At 45.5% G+C, this 25,727-nt stretch overlaps 1 protein-coding gene across 1 annotated transcript in view; it reads right to left on the bottom strand.

The window, feature by feature from the left end:
- The window catches only part of LOC140407074 (ankyrin repeat and SOCS box protein 1-like), a 91,490-nt gene extending 67,357 nt beyond the window's left edge, over nucleotides 1–24,133 (bottom strand). Inside the window, exons 1-3 of the mRNA XM_072494822.1 lie at nucleotides 24,055–24,133; nucleotides 23,620–23,744; nucleotides 18,453–18,534 (exon numbers count right to left, since the gene is read on the bottom strand). Of these exons, the coding sequence (XP_072350923.1) occupies nucleotides 18,453–18,534; nucleotides 23,620–23,744; nucleotides 24,055–24,133 (286 nt within the window). The remainder of the gene's footprint in view (nucleotides 1–18,452; nucleotides 18,535–23,619; nucleotides 23,745–24,054) is intronic.
- Nucleotides 24,134–25,727: the final 1,594 nt, after the last annotated feature.

Raw genomic sequence — 25,727 nt, 5'->3', positions numbered from 1 at the left:
GCAACAGTACTCCAGCTGAGGCCTGACTGGTGTTCTATAAATGTTTCACCTTCTTTTGAAGGCTATTCAATAATTTTCAGACATTTCTGTATTGAATTTCATCTGCCATGTGTCTCTGCCCATTTCACTAGCCTGGTAATATCCTCTTCGTTGTTAAACATCCTTCTTTATGTAGTTTAATGCATTCATTTACAAAGCCAAAGATTGTGGATGTATTTGACAGCCTCACCAAACTCTCCTGCCATTTCCAGAGATGTGAACTTGCAGGTCTCTCAGTTCCTGAACCATTTTTAATATTGCGTCATTTAATTTATATGGCCTCTCTTAATTTTTCCTCCCAAAATGCATAATTTCACATATTTCTGCATTTAGTTTGATCTGCCGTGTGTCTCTGTTAATATCTTTCTCATTGTTCACTATATTTTCAAGCTCCATGTTGTCTACAATCTTTGAAATTATGTCCCCTATGCCCAAGTTCAGGTCAATGATATATCAAAAAGAGCAGTGGTTGCAATACTGACCCCTAGGGGACACCACTGCATACCTCTCTTCCGTCTGAAAATTAACTTCACCACCGCACTCTGCTTTTTATCTCTTTGCCAACTTTGCATCCATGGAGGCACTCCTCCTTTAAACCTAAGGGCTTTAATCTTCTTAACCAGTCCATGATGTGGCACATTTTAAAAACCACTTGAAAGTCCAGATACTCATCAACCGCACTATCCTCATCAACCCTCTCTGTTATTCCATAAAAGAAATCAAGCAAAATACCCTTTTTGAAAAAAACTTCTCCCACTCACAAAAATGTATAATGCTCAAAATACAGATGAAACGAAAATAAAATCAAAACTACACACGTTCAGAAAAATGGATTAACCTGTTTTTCTATCCTGGGATGTGCTTGTTACCGCCAAGGCCAGCATCTGGTGCTCATCCCGAATGGCCCTTGATCTGAATGTTTAGCTCGGCCATTTCCGAGGGAGTTAAGAGTCAACCACATTGCTGTGGATCTGGAGTCACATGTAGGCCAGGCCAGGTAAGGACAGCAGATTTCCTTCCCTGAAGGACATTAATGAACCAGATGGGTTTTTATGACAATCATTTCATGGTCCCCATTATTGAGACTAACTTCCAGGTCTTATTAATTTAAATGTCACCAGCTGTTGTGGTGGGATTTGAACCCATGTTCCCAGGTCATTCACCAGGGCCTTGGGATTTCTCGCCTAGTGACATTAGCACCAAACCATTGTCTCGTTATAAATTTACATGTTCATTTGTCTTTTCATATTTTCACCAAAGTATTAAGTTCAAGGCTCAAGCTTCTCTCAAAAGTCTTGCCCTTTGCAGTATACATTTCCTCAATAGCCAAGCACATTTTAAATCAGATCTGTACATTTTGAGCATCTGCAGGAAGCTTGAAGAACATTGCAGAATGCAATTTGAACGGGAGTTGAAATTTAGAAGACTATACCATAGAATCTCGACAGTGCAGAAGGAGACCTTTCGGCCCATTGTGTCTGTACTAACCCTCTGAAAGAGCACGTCACCCAAGCCCACATCCTACCCTATCCAACTAACCCCTTAACCTAACCTACACATCTTTGGACAAGCGCAAACTGGAGGAACAGCAACTCATCTTCTGATTAGGCACGTTACATCCTTCTGGACTTAACATTGAGTTCAGCAACGTCAGACTGTGAACTCTCTCCTCCACCTTCAGCCCATTTTATTTCTATCAATTTCTTCCATTGATCAGTTTTTCCCTCACCATTGTCCCCCGCCCCACTTGGGCCAACAGTCCCAAGTTGTCCTTTGACACACTTTACCTTTGTTCTGCCATTCACACATTCTAATCTCTATGTGCCACTATCAGCACCCTTCTTAGCATTAATCACCCCCATTTACATTCTTTTTGACTTTCTGTCCACGGTGGGGGGGGGGGGGGGGGGGTGGAGATCAAGGCAGCGTACCAAAATGGTGCCCCGACCTGTGAGGGGCTTGTCAGCAGGAAATCACTCTTAAGTGTGTCCTTGGTGGACTGAATCTCCCCAAGGCTAAAGAAATTGGCAAACTGCTGCCAAATAGCGAGCTGTTTCTCGGCGCTGCAGGCGCCAAGAAGCACCCCGCTAAACGTTTCTATTACCAGACATAGAAATTATTCGGGTGATTAGTGCCCTTTGTCAAAGTTTTGACAAAGAGTCATCCAGACTTGGTGAGGTGGCTGACTACACTTATGTTTCCAGGTTTTGAGACACTCACTTTTAATCAATGTTCTTACTCTAAGGAAACACTGAGAAATTCAATGTTTTAACTTGAGTGAGTTGCTGCTCAATTGACTAGATGTGTCCGGCTCCATTAATCTCTCATTTCCCCTCGATTGTAGAAATTATGAATTTGGAAAAGTTATGACACAGTTGCCATGAATTATGGAAATGTTTACAGCAAAGATGGATTGGTAGGAACAATTGAGAATTCCAATAACTTTCCTGCAGCAGTTTAAAGAGTAAGTGATGAATTATTCAGAATAACTAAAATCACGATATGTCCTTTCCAGAAAATATTTTAATCTTCCCCTATTTTGGTTATTCAGTGCAAACTAAATATATATTACGATATCGGAGCAATTTACAGAAATATTATCATTTGCTGATGGGAGAGGTGTTCAAAATGTGAAAAAAATGGGTGTGGGGATTAACCAGCGCCGCTCAATGCAATGTAGGCAGAATATCACATTCTGTCTGAAATGAAAACAGTAAATGCTGGATAAACTCAACAGATCCGTGGAGAGAAAAACAGAGTTAACGTTTCAAGTCCAATAGACCTTGCCAATTCTGACGAAGAGTCACATGGACTCGAAATGTTAACTCTCCTTCTCTCTCCATAGATGCTGCCAGATCGGTGAGTTTCTCCAGCTTTTTCTATTTTTATTTCAGATTTCCAGCATCCACAGTATTTTCCTTGTTTATCTTGCTTCCGCCTGCTCCCTTCCAGGATTTCAGTTTTAGTCAGCACACCCTGTGCTGTCCATTGAGTGCACCCGTCTGCAGGAGGCCCAATATTAGGCATATGTAACTCTAGCCTGTGCCTCTTAAAGAGGAGGTGCACTGAGGCTGGAGGCTAAGATTACAGAATCACCAGAATCACACATTGTTATGGCGCAGAAGGAGGCCATTCAGCCCAATGTGTCAGCACCAGCTCTCCAAACCAGCATCAGGGCCATTCCCCTGCCTTTCTCCCGTACCCCTGCAAATAGTTTCTATTCAAATAGAACATAGAACATACAGTGCAGAAGGAGGCCATTCGGCCCATCGAGTCTGCACCGACCCACTTAAGCCCTCACTTCTACCCTGTTCCCGTAACCCAATAACCCCTCCTAACCTTTTTTGGTCATTAAGGGCTATTTTATCATGGCCAATCCACCTAGCCTGCACGTCTTTGGACTGTGGGAGGAAACCGGAGAACCCGGAGGAAACCCACGCAGACACGGGGAGAACGTGCAGACTCCACACAGACAGTGACCCAGCGGGGAATCGAACCTGGGACCCTGGCGCTGTGAAGCCACAGTGCTAATCACTTGTTTAGGGGCTGTTTAGCACAGGGCTAAATCGCTGGCTTTGAAAGCAAACCAAGGCAGGCTAGCAGCACGGTTCAATTCCCGTACCAGCCTTCCCGAACAGGCGCCGGAATGTGGCGACTAGGGGTTTTTCACAGTAACTTCATTTGAAGCCTACTTGTGACAATAAGCGATTTTCATTCATTTCATTTCATTTCATTTCATTGTGCTACCATGAATATTAGAATCATCTAATATTCTTTTGAATTCCTTGACTGAACCTGCCTCCACCACACTTCCAGGCAGCTCATTCCAGACCCCAACCACTCGCTGTGTGAAAACGTTTTTTTCATATCACATTTGCTTCATTTGCAAATCACTTTAAACCTATGCCCTTCTTTCTCGATTGGAAGAGTCAACAATGACTGACCCTGGGAGAGAGTGAGCACCAAAGAACAATACAGCACAGGAACAGGCCCTTCAGCCCTCCAAGCCTGTATCGGTAAAGGTCTTTGGATGTGTCCCAGGTGGTCTTGGTAAAAGAGCTGGAAAAAAGAGAGAGATGTCCTGTATCCTCAGGAGGGGAGAGGTGCAGTAGCCCTTCAGGCACGTGCTCATAAACCAATTCCAAATGATAACCTGAAGATCGATGCCAGGAAGGATAACCACGAAGACCAGAATGATCTCTGTTATGGACAGGGAGAGATAGTGGGAAAAAGTTTCTCTTTTTTGTCACCTCTTGAGTGTCCGTGACAAAGTGCACCTTTTGGAGGGATGGTTTTAAAACCCTTTTGGAGTCATGATGTTTAGCAATAGACAGGAAGCAGGCTTTCTGGTAAGTTTAAATCAGAAGTAAATATCACATACAACACTCCAAAATGTAAACACAATGAAAAACATTCACCCCCTCATGCACACAGGCAAACACACGCAGGTAATGATGGATTCAGGAGGGCAAAGCATGTAGCTAGAAGATAAGAAACAAATCAAATCCAGAATGAGTCCTTTAACGTGTATACATTGCAGGTCTGGATAAGTTCCATCTCGTGGCTCTTTGGAGATGAACAGGAGTCAGAAACCGTCCGAAATCGGAGTGAGGACAGAGTGACTGCTGGGTAAGTAGTACAGATTTAAATTGTTTGCGCGGGCCCATAACAGCTGATTGCTGTTATAGTGCAGGACGCAGTGGTTGCTGGTTAAGTGTTTTATTTTTACCTGTATTTAAGTTGAGCGGTTGCTAAACCGAGACACTACACTTGTAATGTCCCCTACCCTTCCACCCCCTCTAACCTAAGGGGTTGAGTGAATATCAGGTAAGGTCTTTCTTTCTTTTTCTTGTTTTTAACTGCAAGTTATCTCGGGGGGATGGCAGGGAAGGCAGTGCAATGTTCCTCCTGCAGAATGTTTGAGGTGAGGGACACCGTCAGTGTCCCTGCTGATTTCACCTGTGGGAAGTGCCCCATCTCCAGCTCCTCAGAAACCGCGTTAGGGAACTGGAGCTCGAACTGGATGAACTTCGGATCATTCGGGAGGCAGAGGTGGTCATAGATAGTAGCTTCAGGGATATAGTTACTCCGAAGAATGAAGATAGATGGGTGACGGTGAGAGGGGCTGGGAGGAAGCAGTCAGTACAGGGATCCCCTGTGGTCATTCCCCTTAGTAACAAGTATACCGCTTTGGATACTGGTGGGGGGGGACTTATCAGAGGTAAGCCACGGTGACTCTCCAGCGTTGAGTCCATTCCTGTGGCTCAGAAGGGAAGGGGGGAGAGCAAGAGAGCAATAGATATTGGGGACTCGATAGTTAGAGGGACAGGTAGACGGTTCTGTGGCAACGAAAGAGACTTATGGATGGTATGTTGCCTCCCGGGTGCCAGGGTCCGCGGCGTCTCGGACCGTGTTTTCAGAATCCTTAAGGGGGAGGGGGAACAGTCAAAAGTCGTGGTATACATCGCTACCAACAACCTAGGTAAGAGTAGGGACAGGGATTTAAAACAGGAATTTAGGCAGCTAGGGTGGAAGCTGAGAGCCAGGACAAACCATGTTGTCATCTCTGGTTTGTTGCCGGTGCCACGTGCTAGCGAGTTGAGGAACAGGGAGAGAGTGCAGATAAACACGTGATGCAGGGATGGTGTAGGAGGGAGGGTTTCAGTTACGTGGATAATTGGAGCACATTCTGGGGAAGATGGGATCTGTACAAACAGGACGGTTTGCACCTGAACCAGAGGGGCACCAATATCCTGGGAGGAAAATTTGCTGCGGCTCTTCGGGGTGGTTTAAACTAATTTGTCAGGGGGCTGGGAAAACGAGCTGTAGTCCAGAAGCCAGTGTTGAGAGTAGTGAGGTACTGAGGAGGGTATCAAGGTCGCAGGAGTGTACCGGCAGACAGAAAGGTGGGTTGAAGTGTGTCTACTTTAATGCAAGGAGCATCCGGAATAAGGTAGGTGAACTTGGAGCATCGATTGGTACTTGGGACTACGATGTTGTGGCCATTACGGAGACATGGTTAGAACAGGCGCAGGAATGGTTGTTGGAAGTTCCGGGATATAGATGTTTCAGTAAGAGCAGGGAAAGTGGTAAAAGAGATGGAGGAGTAGCATTGTTAATCAAGGATAGTTTAACGGCTGCAGAAAGGCAGTTCGAGGGGGATCTGCCGACTGAGATAATATGGGCTGAAGTTAGAAATAGGAAAGGAGCGGTCACGTTGTTAGGAGTTTTCTATAGCCCCCAAATAGTAATAGAGATGTGGAGGAAGAAATTGCAAAGCAGATTATGGATAGGTGTGAGGTCTCAGGGTAGTTGTCATGGGTGACTTTAACTTTCCAAATATTGATTGGAACCTCTATAGGTCGAACAGTTCGGATGGGGCAGTTTTTGTACGGTGTGTGGAGGATGGTTTCCTGACACAATATGTGGATAAGTCAACAAGAGGTGGGGCCACATTGGATTTGGTACTGGGTAAAGAACCGGGCCAAGAGTTAGATTAGTTTGTGGGAGAGCACTTTGGAGATAGTGACCACAATTCGGTGTCTTTCACTATTGCAATGGAGAGGGATAGGGCCATATGGCAGGGCAAGGTTTATAATTTGGGGAGGGGTAATTATGATGCGATTAGGCAAGAATTAGGGAGCATAAGATGGGAACAGAAACTGTCAGGGAAAGGCCCAAATGAAAAGTGGAGCTTGTTCAAGGAACAAATACTGCGTGTCCTTGATAGGCGTGTCCCTGTCAAGCAGGGAGGAAATGGCCGTGTGAGGGAACCATGGTTCACAAAAGAGGTTGAATGTCTTGTCAAGAGGAAAAAGGAAGCGTATGTAAGGATGAGAAAACAAGGTTCAGTTGGGTCGCTTGAGGGTTACAAGGTAGCAAGGAATGAGCTAAAGAAAGGGCTTAGGAAAGCTAGGAGGGGGCATTAGAAGTCCTTGGCGGGTTGGATCAAGGAAAACCCCAAGGCTTTTTACTCTTATGTGAGAAATAAAAGAATGACCAGGGTGAGGGTAGGGCTGGTCTGACTCAATGCAACTTGTGCATGGAGTCAGAAGAGATAGGAGAGGCGTTGAATGAATACTTTTCTTCAGTGTTCACCAAGGAGAGGGGCTATGTTTTTGAGGATGAGAAACATCCTCAATACTCCAAACGTGGTCTCACCACGGGCGGGTAGGCTGGAGGAGGTAGATGTTCTGAGGGAAGATGTATTAGCAATTTTGAAAAACCTGAGGGTCGACAAGTCCCCTGAGCCAGTTGGGATATATCCTAGGATTCTTTGGGAGGCAAGGGATGAGATTGCAGAGCCTTTGGCTTTGATCTTTGGGTCCTCACTGTCCATGGGGATAGTGCCAGAGGACTGGCGAATGTTGTTCCTCTGTTCAAGAAAGGGAATAGGAATGACCCTGGTAATTATAGGCCGGTTAGTCTCACGTCGGTGGTCGGTAAGTTAATGGAAAAGGTCCTGAGGGATAGGATTAATGACCATTTGGAAAGATGCAGCTTAATCCGGGATAGTCAACACGGATTCGTGAAGGGTAAGTCTTGCCTCACAAATTTGATTGAATTCTTTGAGGAGGTAACTAAGTGTGTCGATGAAGGTAGAGCAGTTGATGTCATCCACATGGATTTCAGTAAAGCGTTTGATAAGGTTCCCCATGGTCGGCTCATGAAGAAAGTAAGGAGGTGTGGGATAGAGGGAAATTTGTCCAATTGGATAAGTAATTTTCAGACTGGAGACCAGTTACCAGCAGTGTACCATCGGGATCAGTGCTGGGTCCTCTGCTATTTGTGATTTTTATAAATGACTTGGAGGAGGAGGCTGAAGGGTGGGTCGGTAAATTTGCTGATTACACCAAGATTGGTGGAGTGGTGGATGAGGTGTAGGGCTGTTGTAGGCTGCAAAGAGACATTGATAGGATGCAGAGTTGGGCCGAAAAATGACAGATGGAGTTTAACCCTGATAAGTGCGAGGTGATTCATTTTGGTAGAAAAAATTTGAATGCGGATTACAGGGTCAACGGCAGGGTTCTGAGGGATGTGGAGGAACAGAGAGTTCTTGGAGTTCATGTCCACAGACCTCTGAAGGTTGCCACTCAAGTGGATAGAGCCAGGAAGAAGGCCTATAGTGTGTTAGCATTTATTAACAGGGGGCTTGAGTTTAAGAGCCGTGGGGTTATGCTGCAACTGTACAGGACCCTGGTGAGACCACATTTGGAGTATTGTGTGCAGTTCTGGTCACCTCACTATAGGAAGGATGTGGAAGCATTGGAAAGAGTGCAAAGGAGATTTACCAGGATGCTGCCTGGATTGGAGGGTAGGTCTTATGAGGAAAGGTTGAGAGAGCTAGGGCTTTTCTCATTGGAGCGAAGGAGGATGAGAGGCGACTTAATAGAGGTTTATCAGATGATGAGGAGGATAGATAGAGTGGACATTCAGAGACTATTTCCTCGGAGGGATGTAGCTGTTACAAGGGGGCATAACTATAAGGTTCAGGGTGAGAGATATAGGAGGGATGTCCGAGGTAGGTTCTTTACTCAGAGAGTGGTTAGGGTGTGGAATGGACTGCCTGCTGTGATAGTGGAGTCGGACACTTTAGGAACCTTCAAGCGGTTATTGGATAGGCACATGCAGCACACCAGAATGGCAGGGCGTGGGATAGCTTGATCTTGGTTTCGGGCAAAGCGCGGCACAACATCGAGGGCCGAAGGGCCTGTTCTGTGCTGTACTGTTCTATGTTCTATGTTCTGGATTTCCAGACAAGGTTATGCCGAGTTTCTGTAGAGACTAATCTTTGCAGTCAAGAACGAATTCAACCCCTCACACTGCATTGGTTGATTAATTGCGAGGCAATTTTCTGTTCTCCCTTGGCTGGAGGAAAGTTCCCTCTTGCCCTGATGTGTCCACACTGATCTAGCTCTCCTATGGTTCCTGGGGTAATAATATTTGTGCTATGCAGGCAATTTCAGTCACACGAGCACCCAGAATGATTTAGAAGTTTGAAGCTATTGATATACAATGGAGAAATGGATGATTATTCACACCTCCTTTTGATGAACTGTTTTTTGCACAGCTCCCTTTTGTTATGTGCCAGGGTTTAGAGAACCCCAAAGTGTATCATGGAGTTCATCTGACCCGCAACTTTTAATAGATTGTGGTATGGAGAGCACACGGCCCACTCTACAGGTGTGGTACAGCAGAAATTGAAAAGTATTTTTGAAAGCAAAACAATGTTTATTCTATGAACTCATGTTAACCTTTTTAAAACATACAGTGAACATCTTAGCAACCATCAATTCAAATACAACCCCAAAAGAATACAACACTAAGTAATGCGTTCGCTGTCCTTTTAACATCCAGAAGACTTACAAAAAAACATAACCTTTAACAGAAGCACATTAGGTTAAAGTCACTACTCAGAACATTTATAATTCTGAATTCACCAAATGATCAAGAGACAGTCTTTTCATGGCAGAGAGAACAGCAGTACAGCTGCTTTGTCTGGGTGGTACGCAGTTGATTTACATTGTTTTATTCCTAAGCTATCCATAACTTCTTTGAATAACCTTGAGGTCAAATTTGATCCTTGATCCGATTGTCTTTCTGTGGGTAGTCCATATCTAGTAAAGAATTTAAGTAACTCCTCCACAATCTTTTTAGCCGTAATATTATGTACTGGAATGGCCTCTGGAAACCCAGTAGACACATCCATTATAGTCAAAAGATATTGATTCCCACTTTTTGTTTTCGGAAGCGGTCCTATGCAATCAATTGGGACCCTTATAAAAGGCTCCTCAAATGCTGGAATGGGTATTAAGGGCGCTGGTTTTATCACTGCTTGAGGTTTCCCTATCATGTTTGACATAATTGACAAAATTTTACTACATCTTTATGTAGTCCAGGCCAATAAAAATGTTTCTGGATTTTAGCTTGAGTTTTCCTTACTCCCAAATGACTTCCAACTGGTACCTCATGTGCAACTCGCAACACCTCCTTTCTATACCCTACCAGCAATATTATTTGATGAACTTCTGCCCACTTTTCATCCGCCTGCATATGTAAAGGTCTCCATTTTCTCATCAAGACATCACTTTTACGGTAATAACACATTACGTAATAACACATTGTGTGGATAGCACAAATGCTTCACAGCTCCAGGGTCCCAGGTTCGATTCCGGCTTGGGTCACTGTCTGTGCGGAGTCTGCACATCCTCCCCGTGTGTGCGTGGGTTTCCTCCGGGTGCTCCGGTTTCCTCCCACAGTCCAAAGATGTGCGGGTTAGGTGGATTGGCCGTGCTAAATTGCCCATAGTGTCCAAAATTGCCCTTAGTGTAGGGTGGGGGTTACTGGGTTATGGGGTAGGGTGGCGGTGTGGACCTTGGGTAGGGTGCTCTTTCCAAGAGCCGGTGCAGACTCGATGGGCCGAATGGCCTCCTTCTGCACTGTAAATTCTATGATTCTATGAACACTCTAGTATACACTCAGATTTCTCTTCCGAGTATGCTTCCTGGTAAATCCGTTTTATTTCTACATCTTTCTGTTGTAACTCCGCCAATTTTCCTGAACTAAGAATATACGCCTCATCCTCCACCTGTTCTTGTTCTTTTTCAACCATCTGATCAAAAATCGTTTCTGATAATTGCACTTCAGCTTTATCTTCACTCTTTGGTTTCTCCTGTTGTCTTAACCTGTGACTTTGGGACCTTGTTACGACACAATCTGGAAAAATCCCAGGATATTCATCCTTCAACACTTCAGTTGTCTGATTTTTCACTGGCTTATCAACCACAGTAGGCATCACTCCCACCTGCGATCCAGCTATATCATTACCCAAGATAAACTGTATTCATGGACAAGATAGTTTCTCTATTACGCCTACTACCACTTCACCACTCTTCACTGGACTTTCCAACCTTACCTTATATAATGGAACACTACTCCTCTCACCCTGAATTCCACATATTACCACCTTTCCTGGCAACATTCTTCCCAAACTACATAACTCCTCATCTCTGACCATTAAAGATTGACTACCTCCCGTATCTCTTAAAATTGTGACTTCTTTACCTGCACCTCCTGATACACATGAGTAAACTTTACCTACACAAGTAAATTCTTTAAAGAGATCTGGCACCTTCTTGTCAATCACCTCTTGACCAGGCTGTACAATAGATTATCACAGAATTTACAGTGCAGAAGGAGGCCATTCGGCCCATCGAGGCTGCACCGGCTCTTGGAAAGAGCACCCTACCCAAGGTCAACACCTCCACCCTATCCCCATAACTCAGTAACCCCACCCAACACGAAGGACAATTTTGGACACTAAGGGCAATTTATCATGGCCAATCCACCTAGCCTGCACATCTTTGGACTGTGGGAGGAAATTGGAGCACCCAGAGTAAACCCATGCACACACCGGGAGGATGTGCAGACTCCACACAGACAGTGACCCAAGCCGGAATCGAACCTGGGACCCTGGAGCTGTGAAGCAATTGTGCTATCCACAATGCTACCGTGCGTGCTGCCCCTTTTGCACCTCCTTTGCTTCACTTGGGCTTTCCTTTACCACTTTCACAAACCCCACTGTTTTATCCTGTTTTACCACATCAGCCTTCCCAGTGCTTTTCTTTAACCACCAGCACTGTGACTTTACATGGCCTAGTTTATTACATTGAAAACATTTGAAACTTTTCATGTCTCTTCCACCCTCCTGGATTTCTGAGGTACACTCTCATTATCTCCCATCAAATCATCTTTACTTTTACCATTTGAGTATTTCTCATGTCCCCAGTTTCTATCCCTCACAGACTGAAACTGATTTCGGAAACCAAGCTTTGATTTCTGAACTAATTCATAATCATCTGCAATTTCTGCTGCTAACCTCACAATTTTAATCCTCTGCTCTTCCACATGAGTTCTCACTACATCAGGAATTGAATTTTTTAACTCCTCCAAAAGTATAATTTCTCGGAGAGCTTCATACGTTTGGTCTATTTTCAAAGCCCTTATCCACCTCAAAATTACTCCGTTTGAGCCTTTCAAACTCCATGTATGTTTGACCAAATTCTTTCCTTAAATTTCTAAACCTTTGTCTGTGGGCTTCAGGCACTAGTTCATATGCAGCTAAGATGGATGTTTTCACCTCCCTATACATCCTAGATACCTCCTCCGGTAGTGATGCAAACATTTCACTAGCCCTATCTATCAGCTTTTTTTGAATCAGTAGTACCCACATGTCCTGTGGCCATTTCATTTGTTTAGCTACCTTCTCAAATGAAATGAAAAAAGCTTCTACCTCCTTCTCATCAAACCTTGGTAATGCTTGGACATATTTAAATAGATTCCCACCAAGCCTTCGACTTTGACGCTCTTTCTCACTATCCTCATCACTATCCTCAAACTGTACATTTCCCTTTACGCCTGCCAATCTTAACTGACTGTCATGTTTCATGGCCATTTTCTGAGGTTCAAACTCTCTCTCTTTATATTTTCCCCTGATCTGTTTCTCCCGTTCTCTTTCGTTTTGTTCTGCTAAGGCTATCCTTTCTTTTCTCCTTCTCTTTCCTTTTCTTTTTCCTCTCTCTCTCTTTCTTTTTCCTCTCTATCTCTTTCTCTTTCTTTTTCCGCTCTCTCTCTTTCTTTTTCTTTTGCCGCTCCCTCTCTTTCTTTTTCCTGTCTTTTGTATTCAAGCTGCTTTAATTCTTTCTCATGTTCCATTTGTTTAATTTGTAACTGATTTTTTGCCATTTCCAAGGAGTCAAACTGTATCTCAGGCAACTTTAAATGCTTAGCACCACCATAATTACCTCATCTTCATGCATTTTGGCAGGCAATGTAAACTGCAATGTTTTTGCCAAATCTAACAGTCTGCTTTTAGTCTCTGTCCATAAGGTACTGCGTGTAACCGTCTCCACCCCCAAAAACTTCAGAGCCTCTGAAAGAGCCATTGTCCACAACACACTCCCTACTTAAACTGGAATACCACACCTGATAAGCAACCACAATATGCTCAACCCTCACTGTCAAAAATTCACTAAGCCAACCCAATAGATAGACTTTTATGCCCCTCGAGCCCCCAATTTGTTATGGGCCAGGGTTTAGAGGACCCCAAAGTGTATCATGGAGTTCACCTGACCCACAACTTTTAATAGATTGTGGTATGGGGAGCACACGGCCCACTCTACAGGCGTGGTACAGCCCACATTGACTGAAGTCCGTATCTTGAAAGTTAAGAATATCGTATCCTTACTGGGTATGACATCTCACGCTAGCTGGCAACATGAGTGCATCTTTTAATATTGAGTCGTACCAACTACAACACTAGCCTGATTCACTGTTCAATTCACTCCAACCCCATAACCACCTACCAACAATGACTAGCAATCAGGACTCATATCAAATATTTATACATTTGACTTCACCCTCACACACTTTGCGTTATTGCAAGCCTTCCACCCAAACCTCAAAGTTTGAACTTACTGGCATCTATTCAACCATAATAGCCACATCATCCAAACACATTTCACAGCACTCACTGATACAATTGCCTCTTTCATGTGGGGCAAATTGTATTAGCATGGGATGAATTCTTTTGATAATCAGTTCATCGCCCCCTACACCATGGGCTACAGTTATTTTGTAATCCAAAGGAAACAATTCACATATACAAGAGGAAGGCTTGTTAACACCGCCCCGTATCAAAAAGACAGTCTGTTTCTTTACTGCCCACCCTCAATGATACATACAATCCAGCCCTCCTGCTGTCAATCAAGGTGTGAAGAGAGGCAGGGACAGGGAGATTGAGGGGGGGGGGGGCTTTCCTAGTTTTTTTTCCATTTTTTTCAGTGCAGCCTGACACTGTGGTGACAATTTTCTGAATACATCCACCATACCAGACTCGTCATCAGACCTGTATTCGGACTCTCTGTATAGTGACAATGGGTGGGGCACATACATCGCTCTATACGGCTCTCTGTGATACATCTCTCTGGGTGGTTCTCTGTGGTAAATTTCTCGGGGTTGTCACAGTGGGCGGGGCCTATACCGCTCCTGTACATATCCCTGTGTGGTGACAGTGGGTGGGGCCTATACCGCTCCCGGTACATATCCCTGGGCGGTGACAGGGGGCAGGGGCTATACTGCTTTCTGTACATATCCCTGGGCAGTGACAGTGGGCAGGGCCTATACTGCTCTCTGTACATATCCCTGGGCAGTGACAGGGGGCAGGGGCTATACCGCTCTCTGTACATATCCCTGGGCAGTGGCAGGGGGCAGGGGCTATACCGCTCTCTGTACATATCCCTGGGCAGTGACAGTGGGCAGGGCCTATACCGCTCTCTGTACATATCCCTGGGCAGTGACAGGGGGCAGGGGCTATACCGCTCTCTGTACATATCCCTGGGCAGTGACAGGGGGCAGGGGCTATACCGCTCTCTGTACATATCCCTGGGCAGTGACAACGGGCAGGGCCTATACCACTCCCTGTACATATCCCTGGGCAGTGACAGGGGGCAGGGCCTATACCGCTCTCTGTACATATCCCTGGGCAGTGACAGGGGGCAGGGGCTATACCGCTCTCTGTACATATCCCTGGGCAGTGACAGGGGGCAGGGGCTATACCGCTCTCTGTACATATCCCTGGGCAGTGACAGTGGGCAGGGCCTATACCACTCCCTGTACATATCCCTGGGCGGTGACAGTGGGCAGGGCCTATACTGCTCTCTGTACATATCCCTGGGCAGTGACAGTGGGCAGGGCCTATACCACTCTCTGTACATATCCCTGGGCGGTGACAGTGGGCAGGGCCTATACCGCTCTCTCTACGTATCCCTGGGCGGTGACAGTGGGCAGGGCCTATACCACTCCCTGTACATATCCCTGGGCAGTGACAGGGGGCAGGGGCTATACCGCTCTCTGTACATATCCCTGGGCAGTGACAGGGGGCAGGGGCTATACCGCTCTCTGTACATATCCCTGGGCAGTGACAGGGGGCAGGGGCTATACCGCTCTCTGTACATATCCCTGGGCAGTGACAGTGGGCAGGGCCCATACCGCTCTCTGTACATATCCCTGGGCAGTGACAGGGGGCAGGGGCTATACCGCCCCCTGTCCATATCCCTGGGCAGTGACAGGGGGCAGGGACTATACCGCTCCCTGTTTGTCTCCCTGGGTGGTGACAGTGGGCAGGGCCTATACCGCTCCTTGTTTGTCTCCCTGGGCGGTGACAGTGGGCATGGCCCATACCGCTCCCTGTACGTATCCCGGGGTGGTGATAATGGGCAGGGCCTATACCGCTCTCTGTACGGCTCTCCGTGCGTAGAATCATGTCCCTGACACCCCTTTGGTTTCGCCCAGCACAACCTGGTCCAGTGCCCGTCCTTTCCTCAACTGTGGCATTTTCCTCATATTTGTTTCGGCTCCCGTGGAACTTTTGAATTAGATAGGGCAACAGTTATCGACTGAAACGGTAAATCTTCAGGGTTTAATCCAGTCTGGAGAGCACAAATCTTAGCTTCCATGTCCCGGTCAATTTTGATGCATCGGTCTACTAATATCGCGTATGTCGTTGCTACTCAGTCCCGCTCAGGAAACACCAATTTTAATGCATTAAACAATTCTGTTTTCAAACCAGCAACAAAGGCAGAATTCAACGGTCCGAACGTACTTGTGTCCCAAGTTTCCTGCCCCTCCGGCATTTTCATTCCTGAATGCTCCTTCCATATTGCTCTAAACCTTTCTTCAAATTCTGATCCTTCCTCTGCCTTCTTCTGAATACAAACGGTGACCTTTCCCCAATCCTGTTTTTGGTGGGTTGTATTTTAACAGCCACTGATTAACTACAGTCCACGCCTCTTCTAGCTGTTGTTCATCAGTCCCTAGGGCTTCTTTAACATCTCTGGAAAGCTGTCCCATCTAGGGATCATTACTGACATAACCTCGACTCCGTCCAACGGGTGGAGATTCTAACTATGTCGTAATCGCTCAAGCCCTTCCCACGTTCGTTCCCATTCCCCCTTTCTTGGGATTAGGTAATTCTTCAGACCATCGATCAATCTTTTCCGGATTAGCTGGTTCATGGACCAACCGTTCGGTATACTTGGCTCAGGTAATTCTTTGTTCGTTTTCCACTGTTCTTACTGACTCGGTCTTTTAAAAAAATATATTTAGAGTACCCAATTATTTTTTCCAATTAAGGGGCAATTTAGTGTGGCCAATCCACCTACCCTGCACATCTTTGGGTTGTGGGGGTGAAACCCACGCAGACACAGGGAGAATGTACAAACTCCACACCGACAGTGTCCCGGGGCCAGGATCGAACCCGGGTCCTCAGCGCCATAGGCAGCAGTGCTAACCACTGTGCCACCCTGCCTCAGTCTTATACCGTTTTGACTTTAAAGGGGCTAACCGTAGGCTGTGAGTCCTTCGGGACTTTGTTTTTCTCTTTCGGGGTGTTTCCTCCTCCTGACTAATCTCTCCACCAGAGTCGCTATAGGATTCCGAACCAGTTACAAAATCGGGTCTGTGACCACCTCTGGTGGTTTCTTTTTCGAATGCTCTTGTTTAATTACTTTTACTTCAGAATGAAATGAAACTACCACGGAAGAGCTTGCGGTTGCGGCCGGCTTCTTTTTCATCGGGACGGTACGTCTTATGTCGGGAACGGCCTCTATAACCTTGCGGGCGGAGGCGGGACTTCTGGAGTTGGGTCTACAGTTTCTCCGACGGGACTCGGTTGTATGAATGTTGAGGGCCCATTGAAAAGACGTTCCCTCCCCCCGGGTCAGGGATTTAGCTGATAACTTCTCTTTAAGTTCCCTATTCTGGGTCAGAAGATCTTTTACTCCCAACTGAAGTTTTGATACTTCCGCTTTAAGCTTTGTATTTTCAGATGCTAACTCGCTATTTATTAATTTGAGCTTGTCTCTTTCCGAGTTAGAATCGCTAAGGTTTAATTTCAGTTCAGAGACTTCACATCTGAGTCCCTCAACCTCTTCTTCTAAACTTTCTAGCTTTTCAATTTTGGGTTTGTCTCTCTTTATCGCCTCACAGGCTGCGCGTAATTGCTCCTTTTGTTTTTTTATTTGCGATCATAGTTGGGACTTGCTACAGTCTCGTTTCTCTTTTGGAGCTGGCTCATTATAACCAGGGATCATTTGGTCCATTTTTTATCTCTCATGCGGGTAGTTTTTCCCCAAACCCTTCTTGTGTCATCTAGGGACCATTGTCCTTTGGAAGTATTGTACTTTAGAAATTTCTGTTCCATCTCCGTACTGGTTTCGGTCAAGTCAAATTGCTGTCTATGTAACTCTTTTGTTATCTGTAACATTTGAACCTGGATGTTTTTGTGAGGGGTGCGTAGGAGGTCACCCGACTCTAAACGGCCACAGACATGAGGGTCTCTTACCTAGGTTCTGCCGATCCGCTGCCTGATGCCTCAATGTGGTGTTTGGGCTCTTCCAGGCTGGTTCGCTAAATTGTGGGACTCTTATTTTACCTTCTAATAGGAATCGGTAGTCTGGTTGGTGGGAGATATCAAAAATACGACTTTATTATTGTTAATTACTCACTGGTATACACTTGAATAAGAACTGAATAAAAGCTTAGAAACAAAATATCAAACAACACATCAAAAAGTCAAGCACATGGCAAAAAGTATAAAGCATAAAAGGAAATCACTTCGATAGAAACAAACAGATAGATGATTCAAGAATTCAGGAACAAAGACCTCAACCATGAGGTCCTACTTTTAAGAGAATTCTTATCTTTGGTTTAACCCCTCATTTACTTTCATTGGTTTCTAATTCTCAGCTGAGACTTCCTGGTTTGTTCAAATGAATGTCTGTTACTTAGAGGATGAGTTGTTAATCAAACATTGGACATTACTTAAGATTTATTGGTGCCTATCAAAACCAGCTTAGCGTCTGTGTGCGCAGTCTTAAGAAAAGTACTGCATATGTTTTCTCACATTTTGCTGTGTCTCATAGCTTGGCGGAGACCTTAAGAATTGATTAGTTGATTAGACAGAGAACAATACGTTCCAGTGCTGAATACACTGGAATACAATGGTTAATTCATTATATGAGGCAATGACTGAGTGCACACAGTCAAGGCACTTTTAATATTTATCTCCTTTAGCTATATGCATTCAACTAAACCCTATATGAATAAAACTATGAATAAAACTAGATTCTATCAACATGATTCATCTACTGGGACAGCCAGATCCATCTGCACCTCAGAGTTTTGCAATCTCTATACATTTAATAATTTGCTGCTTTACTATTCTTCCTGCCAAAGTGAACAAGTTCATACTTTCCCACATTATACTGCATCTTGCCAAATTTCTGCCCGCATATTAAACCTATTGGTATCCCTTTGCAGAATCCTTATGACCTCTCCACATCTTACTTTCTTACCAATCTTTGTGACAGCAAAAAATTTAGCAAATGTACATTCGATCCCTTCATCCAAGTTGGTACCATATTGGGGCACAGTATTCTGTAATTTAGGACATGATGGAAAGAGCAAAGGTCCACAGGGTCCTGCTTATGATCCCCAGAAGGTACCGACCAGGTTACTGAGGAGATTCATAGAATCATAGAATTTACAGTGCAGAAGGAGGCCGTTCAGCCCATCGAGTCTGCACCGGCCCTTGAAAAGAGCACCCTACTTTAGCCAATGCCTCCAACCTATCCCCGTACCCAGTAACCCCAGCTAACATTTTTTGGACACTAGGGGCAATTTTTCATGGCCAATCCACCTAACATGCACATCTTTGGACTGTGGGAGGAAACTGGAGCACCCGGAGGAAACCCACGCACATACGGGGAGAACATGCAGACTCCGCACAGACAGTGACTCAAGCCAGGAATCGAACCTGGGACCCTGGAGCTGTGAAGCAACTGTGCCGAATACACTGGAATACAATGGTTAATTCATTATATGAGGCAATGACTGAGTGCACACAGTCAAGGCACTTTTAATATTTATCTCCTTTAGCTATATGCATTCAACTAAACCCTATATGAATAAAACTATGAATAAAACTAGATTCTATCAACATGATTCATCTACTGGGACAGCCAGATCCATCTGCACCTCAGAGTTTTGCAATCTCTATACATTTAATAATTTGCAGGCCCCTTTAACAATATAGCTTCTGCTGCACAGAAGTGTGCACATACAGTGAGAATGCCATTTTGGGAATTGAAGAGGCTTGTAACATCCAGAAACCAGACACTATTTTCAGTCGAGTCCATTTCACCCCCAATCTATTTACAATGAAAAGGCTGCACGCGAGCCATTTTCTCTCAGCTTTCTCTGTACCTCTGCGTAAGGTGGGGAGTTATGTTGGAGTATCATCCAAGCACCAATGCTTTATAAATAGGCTTAGACTGGCTTAGGTAGGTAACTAACCATAGACCACAAGGGCCATAAGTTGCTCTCTCTATTAAACAGAGACAATTGGCACCATTTTTTTAAAAGTCATTTTTATGGGATGTAGCCATCGCTGGCTAGGCCAGCATTTGCTGCCCATCCCTAATTGCTATTGAGCAGGAGAGGATGAGCTGCCTTCTTGAACCGCTGCGGACCATGTGATGTAGGTACACCCATTGTGCTGTTAGGGAGGGAGTTCCTGGATTTTGACCCAGTGACAGTGAAGGAACGGCTGATATATTTCCGAGTCAGGATGGTGAATGACTTGGAGGGGAACTTCCAGGTGGTGGTGTTCCAATGCATCTGCTGCCCCTGTGCTTCTAGATGGCAGTGGTCATGTGTTTGGAAGGTTCTGCCTAAGGAGCCTTGATGTGTTCCTGCAGTGCATCTTGGAGATGACACACATGGCTGCAACTGTGCGTCGGTGGTGGAGGGAGTGAATGTTTGTGGAAGGGGGAGCAATCAAGTGTCCTGGATGATGTCGAGCTTCTTGAATGCAGTTGGAGCATTTATCCAGGCATGTGGGGAGTATTCAATCATGCTCCTGACTTGTGCCTGGTAGGTGGTGGACAGGCCTAGGAGAGTCAGGAGGTGATTTATTCACCACAAGATTCCAAGCCTCTGACCTGCTCCAGTACCACATCCAGCATGAGGCAAGCAAAGCAGGTCCCAGGTCTATCTCAACCAGCATCCACTGTTGGTGATATTCTGAACCACGCAATAGCCATCTAGCCAACTGAGCTAACCAGTCCCCAGTCTTGCATTACTGGTTGGTTATTTAATAAAGCCTGATGCAGGTACAGATACTATTCACACATTCTAAAGGAGTAGCTAGGTGCTAGTCAGGAACATGAACACTTACTAACTGTTTTTTGTTGTTCAGATGATTAATTGTAGAGATGAACCTGTTACCTTCCCAGTCTCCATGAATCAGTGTGGCTCAGGGAAGTGAGTGGCTTATTCACATGCAAGTATTCAAGGGGCTTCTGAAGTTCTCACTGACTCAATTGTTGTTGGAGCCAGTTAATCTCTGAAAAAGTACTAAAATAATTGATGGTTGTTGAAAGATCAAGCTATAACTTTCACAAATCCATTCAGTTTAAGACAGAGGGAAATGAAATGAAATGAAATGAAATGAAATTAATGAAATGAAAATCGCTTATTGTCACAGGTAGGCTTCAAATGAAGTTACTGTGAATAGCCCCTAGTCGCCACATTCCGGCGCCTGTTCGGGGAGGCTGTTACGGGAACTAAAGGAAGATTTATGGGACTGGTCAATGATAGAAGCAGCTGCAAAAAAGTAGCATTTATTGAAGGAGCACCGTTTGTGGTACCCTCAATAACGACGCTTAGAGTGTAAACGGTAAAGAAGGCTTTAATAGACTAAGAACTATGCTAGAGCCGAGACATGTGCTAACTGCTGCACAGCCCACAAGGCAGCCCCTTATATATGGCTCACAGATGGGCGGAGCCAGAGGCAGAGTCCCCAGGGTTCCAAGCCCGGTCTTAAAGGGGACATCACCTTACATGATGACAAGGCAGTAACCATTCATCACACCGTTATAATCTAGACATTTTTGGCAAACCATTTTCTTCACAGATGCAACAATGCAAAAGCAGAACCGCCAGCAAAGTACATAATTGATTCATTACTGCATAATATTACATGACCAATCTATGTGAATGTATTCTCTTGCTACAAAAGCTTTGCTTGTGAAACTAAGGTCCAGTTTTGCGACTTGCCTCTACACTATTATCAGCCCGTGAATGTTCTTCCCTTGCTGCTCTCGGTGCTCTGTAATGAAGCTCAGCACTTGACCTGCTTTGTCGATTGCTGCTGTCTGTTTTGAGTACATGTATCAATACCTTCATTTGCTACTTCTAATTTTCTTGGTGTGTATATGTATGGATATGTATGGTATGTGGTGTGAATATGTAACGCCCATATCTTCTTCCTTTGTGCAATACACATGGTATTCATTGGTATCAAATTTCATCCGCATCGCCTCCCCAATTGCTACTTAAACACTCAAGGGTAATATCATTGATGCAGGTGCTTGGTTCCGAATCCAGGTTGGCTGAAAGTGATAGCATTACTCACCTATCCTCTTGGCAGCCAGGACACAGCATCGAGACGGGTCCAAGGAGCCATAGGTACACGGCATTCACTGCCAACTCACCTGTGTCAACAAATCCAGTTATTTAACTTGTACGGTTAACAGAGACTTAAAAGTGATTATTAACAAATGAACAGGTGGAATAACATAAATTTGGATCTACAACGTAAAGATTATCCCAATAGGATTCACACCAGCAATGGATTTAGATCAGATATCATTGTAAACGTGCAGAGTGGAATTCTCACTGCTGTAAGTCATGCTTAACAGGAGCTTGTTGCAAATTAAAAACACATCAAATTTGCTGTGTTTGGCATTGATGCCTTTAAGTAACTTTCAAGCTGTAGTGTCGCATTAACAGGAATATGAGAAATAATATATCATACAAATCTTCCAAAAGTCCTGTTATATTTTTCAGTAGCTCAGTATCACATGTGGCCAACTGATGCAAAGAAGGGCAGTGTGAATGTGGACAAAGAGTGACTTTGACACTGATGCAGGAGGTGAGAACCTCAGGGTTCTTTGCATTGACCAATGGGTTTTCCCAGCTTCAACCTTGAAATGAGCTGAGAAGAGAGAGCTTATAACTGAGCCAAGTCTGTACTCACTCTCACAGAGCAATGAGCTGGGATTGTTATTCTTCAGTTAAGATCATGATGAGAGCAAAGCAGCAAATGCTCAGGAAGAAGTCAGCGTTCAGTCCAAGAACACAAGAGGAGTTACAACTGCACCCCAATGTTCTGCAACAATCTGAAAAAGCTAAGTGAAACATTCATAATCACGCTTCACTTGCCACTTGTCTGGCTTCCAGAACTCTCCCCCAAACGTTACTGTTACTGGGATATTGTCTTGTCCCTTGTGTGTAGAAATTCAAACAGAATTTAGCACCACTTTCCAGATTAAGGTTCCTAGGGTTGGGGTGGTTGTGGTGGTGGGTGGGGGGGGGGGGGGGGGGGGGGGGGTCATAATGTCAGAAATGCGAGATACCCTGGACAATTTCTCTAGATCTTCCTTTTTTTTATTTTCTTCATGAGACGTCGGCCTTGCAAATTAAAATCTTATTATCCACGGGGAAGGCATTGGGGCAGTTAAGGAGGGCCGGGGGCAGTTTAAGAATATGGGGCTATGGGGATATATAACTATCTTTAAAAAATATTTTTATTAAGAGGCATTTATAAATATATACATAAAACACAGTCCAAAACCAAGAAAAAGAGAACAAACAGGAAATCACCTAGCCAATAAATAACACCCCACACACTACCCTCCATGCCGTTCCTCTCCACCCACCCTGCCTCCCCCGTATTTACCCCCGATATACCCCCCCCCCCCCCCCCCCCCCCCCCCCCACCACCGCTGACATCTAAACTATCCTTGAAGAAGTCGATGAAACGGCTTCCATCTCCGGACGAACCCCCCCACCCCACAGACCCTCTCAAGGTGAACTTGATCTTTTCCAGCTTCAGGAATTCCTCGAGCTCACTCACTCACACCCCCAGTTTCGGCAACCCCGAGTCCCTCCGTTCCAACAAGATCCGTCTCCGGGCTACCAGGAAGGCAAAGGCCAAAACATCAGCCTCTCTCGCCCCCTCGACACCTGGGTGTTGCGGCACTCCGAAAATCGGCATTTCTGGACTCGGGATAACCTTCACCCTCAATACCAAATCCTCCTCCACTTTGGGGAATTCCAGTCCATCCAGAAAATGCTACATTTCCTCTGCCCCCACCTGGGGCTCAAATTTATATAGCCTCCTATGAAATTCTTCAAACGCTCCATTCATCCCCACTGGATCCAGGACCACCCTTCCCCTCCCATCCTTCATCTTTCCCATCTACCTCGCCGCCTCCTGCTTCCTAAGTTGGTGAGTCAACATCCTGCTCGCTTTCTCCCCATATCATACACTGCCCCCCTGGCCCTCCTTAATTGCCACACTACCTCCCCCGTGGACACCAACCCAAACTCCATCTGGAGCTTCTGTCGCTCCTTCAACAACCCTGTCTCCGGGGCCTCTGAATATCTCCTATCTACCAGCAGGATCTCCTCCACCAGCCTTGCCATCTCTGCCCGCTCCATCCTGTCCCTGTGCACCCCAATCGATATCAGTTCCCCCTGCCCACCTGAATATTGGAAAAACTCATCAGGTCTGACAGCAACTGTAGGGAAAGAGAAACGTTAAAGAATTAACGTTTCACATCTGTTTCAACATATAATTCAACAATGTTAGATTGTGTCCTTTCTCCTTTACATTAGTCCCTTATTTTTAAAATATCCTATCCTTATATTGGCCCCAGTGCAAATTGCCCTTCCGCTTCTCACACCAGATCATCTGCCTTTTGCTCTTAATGTTCCTATTTGTTGCAATCTCCCCCAGCTACAGTTTGATATCCAACACATTCTCCCTCTCTTTAGTTCTGATGAAGAGCCAAAAGGACTCGAAACATTAACTCTGTTTTCTTTCCTTACAGATACTGCCAGGCCTGTTACGTTTTCCCAGTATCTCTGTTCTTATTTCAGATTCCAGCATCTGCAGTATTTTGCTCATTTTAGTGCTTTTTATGAGTTTGGTTAAAGGATAAATATTGACCAGAACACCAGGAATAACTCCTCTGCAACTCTTCAAAAGAATTCCATGGGATCTTGTATGTCCACCTGACAGAGCTGAAAAGGCTTACCATCTCAACTGATCTACATTTAATATAAAATTTATAACAACCTCACATCCTAATTTTGCAGTGTTGACATTTGACAGAACATTCTGCTCCTGTGGTTGTTTGAGAACTCACATTACAGGGGTTTGAACATGAAACCCAGCGCCCATTGGAATTTGGAGGAGGATTGCATACAACATTTTGGCCAAATGATTTAATTTGGAGCTGAAAATTCTATGTAACTTACCTCGCAGGAGGTGGAATTCTTCTTAGTTAGCAAGCAGCAACCCATGCTAATGAAACACATTGACTCACAGAAAAAGAAACTCTTCCTTTCTCTCACAACACATACCTGCCAGAAGCATTAAAAGGTGCCATGGAGAGGTCTATGACCCTGCAATGGAGAGTTCAGGCCCCAAGAACTGCTTAGCTTTTCTTGAGTTGGATGGAAGATCATAGAATCTATAGTGCAGAAGGAGGCCATTTGGCCCATCGAGTCTGCACCAGCCTTTGGACAAACCACTTAAGCACCATATCTCCACCCTATCTCTGTAACCCCATCTAGCCGTTTTGGGCACTAATGGCAATTTATCATGGCCAATCCACCTAACCTACACATTTTTGGACTGTGGGAGGAAACCGGAGCACCCGGAGGAAACCCACGCAGACATGGGGAGACCGTGTAGACTCCACACAGTGACCCAAGCCGGGAATCGAACCTGGGCCCCTGGCACTGTGAAGCAACTGTGCTAACCACTGTGCTACCGTGGTGATGGGAAATTTCCAAAGATGCTGGATTCTCCGGTCACCGAAATCATGTTTGGCAAACGGCCGGAGAATCACATTTTCCGACTGAATTGGGGGCGGCGGCGCATTCACGATGCTCTGCCCCCTCCAAAGCTTATCGAAGGCCTCAGGCAATTGCCTGAGGCCCGCCTCCCGATGCTCCGCCCCCGACTGGCTGAGTTTCATACAGTGCTGGACACGTGTGGTCTCATCAGCTGCGGACTCAGTCCAGCGCCGCCACAGTCAGGGGAGGGCTGGTCCTCAGGGAGGAGGGGGACATTATTTGGGGCTGGGGGCACTGTGGTGGGGACTATTTCGCAGGCCGGGTCCGCGAGCGACCTCTGCCATGAAGCACGGCGCGGCCGCTGCACGGCCACGGACCCGGCAATTCTCCGGGTCGTATCGGCAGCTAGAGCCAGGTGCTCTACGCTGCCTTCCTGCTAGCCCCCAGCAAAACGGGAATTGGTGGCCATTTTGCGCCAGTTTTCCTGGCGTAAAATGCCATCGTTCCCACACCAGCGAGGGGACATAGCCCCAGAATTGGAGAATCCAGTCCTTGATTCTGCATTGTCAGTAATCCAGGTGCAATCTAATGCTCTGGGGACAAGGGTTCAAATCCCACCATGGCCGGCACAGGATTCGTGGAGTTCCACGACAGCAAACCTGGCGCCGCACCTTGACCAATTCCGTACTGTTGAAGGG

This window comes from Scyliorhinus torazame, chromosome 2 (assembly GCF_047496885.1).
Source record: "Scyliorhinus torazame isolate Kashiwa2021f chromosome 2, sScyTor2.1, whole genome shotgun sequence".
Classification (NCBI taxonomy): domain Eukaryota; kingdom Metazoa; phylum Chordata; class Chondrichthyes; order Carcharhiniformes; family Scyliorhinidae; genus Scyliorhinus; species Scyliorhinus torazame.
This window is presented reverse-complemented; position numbering and strand designations above follow the sequence as displayed.